Here is a 12,454-nt window from a genome sequence, read left to right as displayed (position 1 = left end):
ATGTATAGCAAATCGAACTTTCAGGAAGCAAGTAGGATATAAATAACAAACGTGTAATTTGTGTTGCCTCCTTGAATGAGAAGAACTGAGATCAGAGGAATGGAAGGCCCTGGCTCAGGTAAGGAAGAAGCCAGCTAAGGTGTCATTTTGAAGCACCTCTTAGAGAACGGATTTATAGAGACAGTAGTCAAGATTAGCAATAAATTCAAAGGGAAAAGACCTCTGACTTGACTGTCCTTCCCCATTTCTTAGACTCTCAGCACCTAGCCAGAACCCGGCACACAGTAAATGTTTGTGTTGAATGAACAGTGTTTGTCCTAGTGATTTCTACGTAGCTGATTTACAGTTCCCTTGGACTGATTACAGAACTACAAGAGCACATTCAGGTGCCTCTTTAGAGTATATACTGCAGAAACTCCATCAAAACAGCATCAGAAATAGCCTAAGCCACACAGCCTTGGGACAAGGACATTAAGTAAAGAAAGAAACACAAAGAGAATTCCTCTGGGCAATAGAAGGTGGCTTAAAAACAATGCCTTTCAGGAGGCAATTTACCAGATGAGACTGGAATACCTAGTAGCTCGAGGAAGATTGAATTTCACCTTCTTGCAAAATGACATTAAACAGCAGTCCAGCTGCCTATGATTACAGATCTTCCGAGTCTGAAAGTCAGCCAGAGGCTGCATTTTGCTTACATCTCACCACTACAAATGGACAGTCACAGTACATTAGAAATTCTGGCACTTCAAAAACTATCCGATTTTTCCCTACAGACTGAAGGTCTTACCATTAACTTGGATCTCATTAAGATTTATTACAAGCATTCCAACAAGATCTATGGAAACTTGGTTACAAAATTCCCATCGTACAGAAAGGAAGAGATACAGATGGCAGCGGCATCCTGTCTCTGGCTGGCCGATGCAGTCTAAATTGTGACCACCTGGTACAATTATTTTCTTTGAAGTGTACACATTTTCTCCAGGCCTTGTAATCAAATACTACTTTAGAGCAGGTAGTAACATTACTTCCCTTGTGGCAAACAATGACAACTTGATTAGAAAGATAAGCACAGCTCCAGTCAAATGTTTTAATCACCAGAGGCAGCACTCCTTATTCTAAACCTCAGTGTTAGCCAGCAGTTTCCAGTATTCTCAGAAAAGTTCTTTACAATTTAAAATTTTATTTGCACACTGCAAAACTTGGATCAATTTATTCTCAGAGTGCATATGAGGCCTTCTATTAAAAAGATAACTTGAAGTTGGAAAATGTGATTTTTAAAAAAATAACTCCCCATCATATCACTTTTACAAAATTTAGCCTGCATTATCATTTCCTTTTTCTGCGGCGGGAGAGATCTCATAAGAAAACAGGTGATGCTGATAAGCATATTAATATAAGCTAATTGATGTAAACTAAAATTAGTTGGACAGCGACACTTAGAATGTGGAAGGTGATGTTACAGCAGAGGTTAAGAATAGGTTTGTAGGGCTTCCCTGGTGGCACAGTGGTTAAGAATCCGCCTGCCAATGCAGGGGACACGGGTTCGATACCTGGTCCGGGAAGATCCCACATGCCGCGGAGCAACTAAGCCCGTGACCCATAACTACTGAGCCTGCGCTCTAGAGCCTGCGAGCCACGCCTACTGAAGCCCACGCGCCTAGAGCCCCTGCTCCGCAACAAGAGAAGCCACCGCAATGAGAAGCCCGCGCACCGCAACGAAGAGTAGCTCCTGCTCGCCGCAACTAGAGAAAGCCCGCGTGCAGAAACGAAGACCCAACACAGCCAAAAATAATAAATAAAAATAAATTTATAAAAAAAAAGAATAGGTTTGTATAGATGGCCAACAGACACATGAAAAGATGCTCAACACCACTAATTATCAGAGAAATGCAAATCAAAACTACAGTGAGGTACCACCTCACATCAGTCAGAATGGCCATCACTGAAAGTCTACAAATAATAAATGCTGGAGAGGGTATGGAGAAAAGGGAACCCTCCTACACTGTTGCTGGGAATGTAAATTGGTGCAGCCACTATGGAAAACAGTATGGAGGTTCCTCAAAAAAATACAGATAGAGTTGCCATATGATCCATCAATCCCACTCCTGCGCATATATCCAGAGAAAGCTAATTTGAAAAGGTGCATGCACCCCAACGTTCATAGCAGCACTATGTATAATATCCAAGACACGGAAGCAACCTAAACGTCCATTGACAGATGAATGGATAAAGAAGATGTGGTGTATATATATACAATGGAATACTACTCAGCCATAAAAAAAGAATGAAATAATGCCATTTGCAGCAACTTGGATGGATCTACAGATGATCATACTAAGTGAAGTAAATCAGACAAAGACATATAAATATAATATGATATCACTTATATGTGGAATCTAAAATATGATACAAATGAACTTATTTACAAAACAGAAGCAGCCTCACAGACATAGAAAACAAACTTATGGTTACCAAAGGAGAAGGATGGGAGAGGGATAAGTTAGGAGTTTGCGATTAGCGGATACAAAGTACTATATATAAAATAGATAAACAATAAGGTCCTACTGTATAGCACAGGGAAGTATATTCAGTATCTCATAATAAACCATAGTGGAAAGGAACATGAAAAAGAATATATATACATATATATATAAAACAATCATTTTGCTATACAGCAGAAATTAATACAACATTGTAAATCAACTATGCTTCAATTTAAAAAATTAAAAAAAAAAAAAAAAGGTCTGTATAAGGCGCTGGCACATCACCACAGTTACTGAGCAAAGAAGAAAAAAAGCATCACTCACAATAAACCTGCCTTTAAACATGCAACTGACATTCAAGACAAACAGTTCAAAAGATTTACGGGTTCTCTTATGATTTTCTGATTTATTTAAGAACTCTTTCTCAATCCCAAACCTAATTCATTCCTCCTCTACCCATTCATTGTCCTCTGAACACACACTCTGTAGCACTAATTCCACTGCACTCTAGTTATCTGTTTCTACCACTGTCTCTCTGTCCTCCCACTCCCACACAGACCTGCACATGCACGTATGCATGTGCGTACACACACCTGGAATGAAGGGCCACATGGGCATCTGGGCATTCCCAGTGGCAGGCACCGTGCCTGGCTCCTAGGCACTCGGTCAGTGTTTACAGAGTAAATAACTGAATGCACCAATGAGTGTTAAATGAACTGAGCACAAAATCACACACATTGTTAAAGCTGGGAAAGACTTCGGAAAATATCTAATCCAATGTCGTTTTTTACAGTCGACGAAACCAAGCAAAGAGAGGCGTAATGTCTCGCCACAGACATAGAAACCAACTCCAGGGCTGGTGAATCACATATTTGGGTACCTTCAAACAGCCGTGGTGGATACTTTTCTAGTTTGTAGATGGCAGAGTCACTCTGTTTAGTTGCTACTCCCCCCCCCCTTTATCTTTTGACTTTTTAAATCTATGATATAAAGGGGGAAATATAAGAATGATAACTGAAACTCAAATCAGTTTGGTTAAAAAGATTGGTGTTACTGGCCAGAAAGAAGTTATCAGTTTATAAGTGGATTTTCACTACCTCTTTTAGTCCTCTGCTCCCACTGCTACATGACTAATAATTGGCTGCATTACGGAAGTCTTCATTATGTTTTTGTTAATCATACCACCATTCTCATCTTTTCACAGATAAGAAACAGACCTCCAAATTCAGGGATTCTATATGGTGACAAGAAATGAAACACGAATAAACGAGAGGGGCCATGCTGAAAATGTTACAAGGTTATGGGAACAATAACTGTGGCATATCCATTCAGTAACATACTGTGCAGTCCTTACGAATTACTTTTGAGTAGCTTGTAAGAGCATTGAGAAATATGATTATATTTCAGTGTTAAATGAAAAGAAAAAAGGTATAAAATTGGGCACAAATTATTAAAACCCAGCAGAGGAAAATGACTAGAAGTAAATATACTAAAAGATGGTGGTTATATTTTGGTGGTGGAATTAGAGATTCTCTTTCCCTTTTCTATTTTTCCATATTTTAAAAATGTTCTAAAACGTATTTAAATTACTCTCATAATGGAAAAATAAAACAGATTTAACTTTTTACAGAAATTCAGAAGTTGCTGTCAGAGGTTACACAACCAATATTAAATTTCCCTTTATGACGTTTTTCTTAAGTTTCCCTGTTTTTCTCTTCCTTCCAAATCCTGACAGAAAGCCTCTGGTGAGCACATCTTTTGAGCCCAGAAATAAGGTCCTGATTGAAGATATAAATTAAGGAAACCTAAAGCCACCTCTTCCCTTAGGACCTGTTTGAGAAACAGACTGAGAAATTCACTATGTTTGTTAGAGTGAAGAACGTCCTGCAAAGGCCTTTTACTGAATTTTTTATGTTCTTAGAAAACCTGAAAGGGCCCTAAATAATTTACAGTGTCTTTCCTGGGTTTGGTTTCTCGATGTGTGTTCAATTTTTTTCTCCATGACAGTAAATGGTTTTCCTTTTGAGATCACTGATTACTCTGACACTAATGGCTCAATTAAATCAGAGGTGTAACTTTTAGGTACCATCTATATTAAGAAGAATAAAATAAGCTCAGTAGGAGGGAACCCTCCAGCTACTTCCTAAATTGCTTACAGCACATTTGCCACCCTTTTAAAAAGCTATTTCTCCAAAAAGTACAGTACAGTACTTGGTGTCTCTTCATGACAGGTAGCTTTGCTTGGGCTCAGCTCTCATGCATTTCTAATGTCAGGCTGCATCAGGCAATCACCAAGCAAAGGCTAACAAATTAATGCTACTCCTCCTTCCTCACCTCCTCTGGGAAAATCCTACATGATTGCCTGACACCTGTCAATGGATGTGCAGGCACCCAGCTTTAACTGATGCCCAAATGAACACAATAAACAGCTGGCTGAGTTTTCTCCCTCATCTGCACTGTCTGGTCTGCTTTCTACTCGTAAGTGTTCTTTCTACGTGGTAGAAACATGTGCTCATTGGAAAGCTGTCTGGGTTTCTAGTGAACTGTAAGAACAAATAAAACCTTTGCTGGTCTTAGGTTTAACTCTGAGAAGGAGATCAAAGCAGCAACTTAGGCAACTATCCTGAGACTCGAAGCAAGATACCACCGCTGGACTGTCCACCCTCTTACAGGCATAGCCAGCTCTTCCCAAAGGGAGAAGGAGGCGCTTTCTACTTCCGTTTCCCATGCCTTAGGGTTCTGGATTGTGCAACAGAGAGTACCACTGTCAAATAAATGGGCCTACTCTCCTCACAATTCCCTCAAACACAAGGCATTACAAATCACACTACTTTAACAAGGGAATGTGTAGATTATTTATGCCCAAACTTAAGAAAAAATTATAAACGATTTGAGACTGCTTAGAGAAATATGAATAATGTACAAGCATAAAAATAAATAATGAGAGAAAAGATTCCCTCTCGGGCTATTTCAACCCTTCAACTTTTGCCCACTATGACAAATTATAAATATTTAGGTTCATGATGCTCTCTGAGACAGTGTGAAATGCTATTTTGATCTCTTCAAGTCACGCAACTGTTTTCCTTGGAAATTTCTCTCTGCTAAACCCAGTCTATTGAATTGTGTATGAACTTGTGCTCCCATTCAAATAAAAACATTAATGGATCAAATGCAAACCATATCTCCTCATGCTAGATTTTGCTTAGCATTAGTAAGTGCTAATAAAAATATCTAAGCAATCTTAACAAGAATCCATGAACGATGGCTCAGAACCTTTCCTTCCAAAATCTAGTTTTGCTTCACTCATACAGTCTCACTGCCCATCCCACCAACAAAAGCATGCCTGGGCAAATTCATGTGCAGATTCCAGGATAGCTAAGCGGTGGTCTTCTTTTAGTCAGATATTATAAACAAATTACATGGGCTGTCTGGGGAGAGAGGAGAAAAGCAACAGAGAAAGCAGAAGATTCAAGAAGAAGCTAAGTGCAACCTTGCAGAAACTAAGGCTACCTGAGTTTTCCACTGTCAAGATACCAGAATCATACTTTTAGAAATGGAAGACATCGATGAGATCCTGTTCATACGTTCTATTTATAGGGAAATAGGCTTTAGGGAGGTTTGGTGACTCATTCAAGGTCATATATCTGGTTGGCAGCAGAGCTAGGAATAGAATCTGGGTCTTTTGGCTCCAAGACCTCTTTCAATTATATTACAAAACATCTTTACTCCTATTAACAGTCAAACTTAAAAATAAACCATTTGGATGAAAATCTTTATAAACTGGTTTATACAATCCCTATTTTTATATACAGAATATAATTAACATTATTGAACCGTTTCTCTGTGAATGAAGGCCACCGTTATGGAGATCAATGATGTCAAGTCTGTAATACAGGGTCTGTGAATGCTGATCTGACTTAGAGTGTAGTGCAATGCTGGGGATACGATGACTACTTTTTATGGATTTCTATGGATTTGCTCTTTGCTCTTATACCTTGCTGCTCTGTCTGCTCTAAGTATCATCCCCTTCCCTCACCTTCTAATTCTAATTCTAAACCCACGTTTTCTAAAGTCTGTTCCCTAGAGTCACATGAAATGCAGACAAATGTATATATTCATTGCAGCATTACACATAGTAGCAAAAACAAAACCAAAAACCATAATTGTCCAACATAAGAAACGTTTAGTGAGTAGTACTTTCAAAGAACAGATATTATGCAGCCATTAAAATTACCTTCACATGAAGAGGTTTTAATAAAATGAAGTGCTTAGCTAATAATGTTAAGTGAAAAAAGCAGGATATAAAACTGCAAGACATGAAAAAATGCTCAAAATCTCAAATCTCAAAAATGATTAGAGTGAGGGAAATATACCCAAAATGTTTACAATGGTAGGATTACAGATAATTATTAGTCTCTTATTATACCCTTCTACTTATTTCTATTTATTTCTGCAATAAAAGTGTAACACTCAAATTCAGAAAAAGAATTTTTAAAAAGAAAATGTCACATTGGAAAATATAACCTAACTGGTCAGAACTATATAAAATAATAATATATAAATCCTAGGTAAGAATCTATAGCCTCTGTGACATGGTATGGTTGCATGTGGCTTTAGCTTTCTTCCCATTTTTTGCTGGATTTCAAGTATGTCAGGTTGCTGGAGAGTTGAATTGTGAATGAGTGAAGCATTAAGATATATATGTATTTAAAGGGGGCGAGAGGATACTGAGAGAGAAAGAGAAAGGAGGGAGAAAAGGTCGTGAGCCAATGCTTTTAGACAAGCATCTAGGGATTTTTTTTTCACTAACTGTTTTTAGAAGTTTAGAAGCCACAGATGGTGGTAACTGTCATTAAGTCACTCAGGCTGATTTATCAGTGGATGAGCATTAAAGACAAATTAACCTCTCAAGAGACCAGGATATTGTCTAATTAACAATTAACTACTTCCTAAAACTCGGAGAGCTGAATTAAGAATGCAAGGAAGTAAAGCTGGGAAAACATGGAAAGAAGCTAAGCAGTTTAAAGCAAATGAGTGGCTTAGTGTAAGATGTTTGTATCTGAAGTTATTAGATATTATTACCAATTTTCTGTCCTGATTCCTTTGTATCATGATGAAATTGTTTTCTGTTAGATAGTAATAACTTCTGATATTTTCTCCTCTTTTTTGGAATAAAAGCATTCATATGTTCATATATGGGTAGTGGAGGAGAAGGCAGTGTTTTGATTTCACAACTCACAGTGACATTCATGTGTCACCTCATGCAGGAATGACCAAGGGCAAACGGAGCCTGGAGCGGGTGATTTAAAGGTAGTTGTTGCCTGACTTCTCAGAGCTTCTGAAGATATTTTTAAGAATTTGCCTCTGTCTCCCCAAACACTGCATGTCAAGAAAAAACTCAACTAGCACTTTAAACTGGTCTCAGTGGTAGACAAGATCCAAATCTGTTCTCATTCAGCACTAGTAGCATTTGCAATATGAAGGACTAAGGACTTCCTCAAATATAATATATTTTACTATCATAATAACCCTGTGAGATTTTATTAGCCCAACTTTATACATGAAGAAACAGAGGCTCTAGGCATTAATCATACCAGTATTAAGCTAGAGGAAAGGCTGGGAATTTAGATCCTCTAACTCTCAATCCTGTAGTTATTTCCACTATTTCATGCTGTAGAGTTTATTGATAGATTAATTCCATGGCAAAGTATTTGTTCCTAAGGGTCACGTACAAATGTACCTCTGCAGATTAGATTAATCATTGCTCAACAACAGTGCAGATGAGTGGAAAATTATTCCTGAGGAAGGAAAAGTTGAGTGGTGGGAGGTTGCAGCTGATGTTGATTCCCATCTTGGCATCCCCTTGGGACCCTTCATCACATGGACTGCATCTCTCTTCTCCTCACAAACCCATGTTCATTGTTTGTCCCTCAGGGTTTAGGCAAATGCCTCCCCTAAAGAATTCCATTGAAAACTTGAGCCACTTTCATTATTCCTTTATGCCACATCCCCTCAGCTTAACTTAAATAGCTTGTGCATATTACAGAGCATACTTATTTCAAAATCCTCAGGAATTTTTCTTCAGAAGTCATATATCTATGTTTCAGCGCCCACCCAGACTTCATTAAGGAAGGTCTGTTTTCCTTTTCTATACTCATACCCCTTTCTTCCAACTGCCTAGCATATTGCTATGCATTCAACAAATGACTACTGAGTGAATGAGAACCTGCATTAATATGGTGAAAGCCCAGCTTGATTAGCAATGAGGAGGTTGGAGTCCCAGCTCTACAACTAAGTAACTGTGTTACTTCAGGCAAATCTGTGGGTCTCAGTTTTCTCATTATAAAATGGTTATGGGTAATCCTAATATTTATATGGACCCATAAAAGATCCAGAATTGCCAAAGCAATGCTGAGGGAAAGAAAAACAAAGGAGGAGGCATAACCCTCCCAGATTTCAGACAATACTACAAAGCTACAATAATCAAAACACTGTGGTATTGGCACAAAAACAGACATATGGATCAATGGAACAGAATAGAGAGCCCAGAAATAAACCCACACACCTACAGTCAATCTTTGACAAAGGAGGCAAGAATATACAATGGGGAAAAGACAGTCTCTTCAGCAAGTGGTATTGGGGAAGTTGGACAGCCACATGTAAATCAATGAAGTTAGAACACTCCCTCACACCCTACACAAAAAATAAACTCAAAATGGCTTAAAAACTTAAACATAAGACATGACACCATAAAACTCCTAGGAGAGAACAAAGGCAAAATATTCTCTGACATAAATCATACCAACGTTTCCTTAGGTCAGTCTCCCAAGGCAATAGAAGTAAAAGCAAAAATAAACAAATGGAACTTAATCAAACTTATAAGCTTTTGCACAGTAAAGGAAACCATAAACAAAATGAAAAGACAACCTACGGACTGGAAGAAAATATTTGCAAATGATGCAACCAATAAGGGATTAATTTCCAAACTATACAAACAGCTCACACAATTCAATAACAACAAAAACAACCCAATCGAAAAATGGGCAGAAGACCTAAATAGAGGTTTCTCCAAAGAAGACATACAGATGGCTAACAGGCACATGAAAAGATGCTCATCATCACTAATTATTAGAGAAATGTAAATCAAAACTACGATGAGGTATCACCACCTACTCCAGTAAGAATGGCTATTATTAAAAAATCTACAAATAATAAATGCTGGAGAGGGTGTGAAGAAAGAGGAACCCTCCTACAGTGTTGGTAGGAATGTAAATTGGTGCAGTCACTGTGGAAAACAGTATGGAAGTTCCTCAAAAAACTAAAAATAGAGTTGTCATATGATCCAGCAAGCCCACTCCTGGGCATATACCCAGACAAAACTATAATTTGAAAAGAGACATGCACCCCTACATTCATAGCAGCACTGTTTACAATAGCCAAGACATGGAAGCAACCTAAATGTCCACTGACAGATGAATGGATAAAGAAGATGTGGTACATAGATACAATGGAATATTACTCAGCCATAAAAAAGAACGAAATAATGCCATTTGCAGCAACATGGATGGACCTAGAGATTATCATACTAAGTGAAGTAAGTCAGAAAGAGAAAGACAAATACCATATGATATCACTTATATGTGGAATCTAAACTACAACACAAATGAACATATCTACAAAACAGAAACAGACTCACAGACATAGAGAACAGACTTGTGGATGCCAAGGGGGAAGTGGGGTGGGGGAGGGAAGGATTGGGAGTTTGGGATTAGCAGATGCAAACTATTATACATAGGATGGATAAACAACAGGGTCCTACTGTATAGCACTGGGAACTATATTCAATATCCTGTGATAAACCATAATGGAAAAGAATATGAAAAAGAATATATATATATATATAACTGAATCACTGCTGTACAGCAGATATTAACACAACATTGTAAATCAACTATACTTCAATAAAATTTAAAAAGTGATTATGGGGTCAGGAAGTAGATGGACTATTTGACTTCTATGATCTCTGAGATGCTATGAAAATTTAAATATTATTTTGATTGGGCTGATCATAGCCTTACTTTACTCCACTGGGGATGAGAGAGGAGATGAATGAGAATTCCAAAGAGAAGATTGTTAAACACAAGAAAAATACGGAGACCAAATAAATAAATACCCAACAGGCAGAAGAGAGCCATTGTGTCTGGAAAACATAATAAAGCAAAGGAGAATCAGAGAGAGTAGAGATGTCCTGGGTGAGGCTAGAAATGGGTATCTATCGTGTGGATGTAAAGAGGTTAAAAGGTTGAATGAAAATGTGGACAGCTTAATAACTAGAAAAACTGCATCAGTGGTTAGGCATGTGCAGCATTTTTTTAAAAATCTGCTCTTCTGTTTGCTATTCAAGCTTGAAATCAAATGTTAAGAATGTCAGCATTGAGACTGTTTAGATCATGTGAAAGAAAATAAGATGTAAAATAACAACTTCCTTGTAGAAATAAAAACAGAAGCTCCTGGTATTAAAAAGGAAACTAATACTACCAATGTTTGACCATTAGAAACCTATTTTCCCATACTTTTTTCTCCATTTCTGGGGGGAGGGGGGCAGGGGTGGTATGACAATTTTAATCAAGATATTTTTCCTGAATAAGTTTAATTTTATTAAAGATTTTAATAATTCCAAGTAATACTGTACTGGTTTCATTAAAATTAGGTTTTAGCCGACAAACCATGTAATAGATAAAATGGTGTTGTAAGGAGGTCTATCCAGGCCTTCGTTAATAAGCTCCTTCGGATAATATGAACTTATGGAAGGCAGTGAACCGACGTGTCCAGTGTGGTGTTAGGGGCTAGGATTCATCTGAGGAGCTTAAGGAAAAGAAAGTCAAGTTCAGCTTGAAACTTCAGGAAAAAAATGGTACCTCTTTAGAAAAGAAGATCTCTGAAATTAAAAAATAACACTTGAAGCAACTAACGGTTCTTGGATTACTGGATGTAAAAGTTTTCAGCTGGTATCCAAAATTGAAGTGACACTTTAAATGATTAAATCAACAGGAGCACATGGTTGATAAAAGGGCAGAACAATTCCATTTAAAAAAGAGCCAAAATTTTAAAGGGATTTGATATTTAAGAGCCATTTTTAGAAATCTCCTGATGAAATCTTGGATACTAAAACTGCAGAGAAGAAATTTACTGTTAATCCATGTTATATAACTTTGAATCCAGTCTGCCCTTCATCTTCTATCAAAGTAAAGGACCTAATTTAACCAAAATCTAAAAAGAAATTTTTTCAGGGAAAAAACATTGTGTGTGTGTGTGTGTGTGTGTGTGTGTGTGTCTATTAAAGACCAACATACCTGCTTCATCATAGGATACAGTCAATTTTTCTAGCATTTCTCGGTCAATTGATAGAATCTGCTGTTCGAGGATGGTCTGGTAAGACAATACACTATTTTCTTTGTCTTTCTCGTAGTCTTGAAGATGCTGTTTAAGGGCCTCTGGGAGTCGAGATTTTACATATTCAGCTGCCGTCTGCAGATAAAACAAGTAGAGAACCCCATTAGTATTTCTCATCTTAGGCTTTTCACTTCCCCTCAGGTGCTGTAGTGAGAACTCAAAGTACTGTGGAACCAGCCCTTTAGACAATCACATCTTTGTCACTGTTGTCATTTTTAGACTCCACTGTACCAAGTAAGGCTGATCTTCAAATACACAGAATTACAGACCTCTAAGAGTTTTCTATCAGGTTTAAAGGTACAAAAGATGATGGATTGGCATTCATGGAGTTGAACTCAGAGTTTCAGCTATTCCACTGAACCCAGAGGGCCCTCTGATAGTGATTTTACTGGATATAAATCTGACTCGCCCTAATCTAGAATGCATAAGCTAGTAACTCATCTCAGCAGTAAGCCCTCCTATGCTGTGGCATCCAAACCTCTGCTTTGCTTTGTTGTTCTCTGCTCATTAATGCTTAT

General features: G+C 37.8%; 1 protein-coding gene across 1 annotated transcript in view; it reads right to left on the bottom strand.

Annotated features, from left to right (window-relative positions):
• The window catches only part of PPM1L (protein phosphatase, Mg2+/Mn2+ dependent 1L), a 305,410-nt gene that overhangs the window by 95,256 nt on the left and 197,700 nt on the right, over nt 1–12,454 (bottom strand). The window contains exon 2 of the mRNA XM_059920472.1: nt 11,837–12,011. Coding sequence (XP_059776455.1) covers nt 11,837–12,011 — 175 coding nt within the window. The remainder of the gene's footprint in view (nt 1–11,836; nt 12,012–12,454) is intronic.

Source organism: Balaenoptera ricei, chromosome 4 (genome assembly GCF_028023285.1).
Source record: "Balaenoptera ricei isolate mBalRic1 chromosome 4, mBalRic1.hap2, whole genome shotgun sequence".
NCBI lineage: Eukaryota > Metazoa > Chordata > Mammalia > Artiodactyla > Balaenopteridae > Balaenoptera > Balaenoptera ricei.
This window is presented reverse-complemented; position numbering and strand designations above follow the sequence as displayed.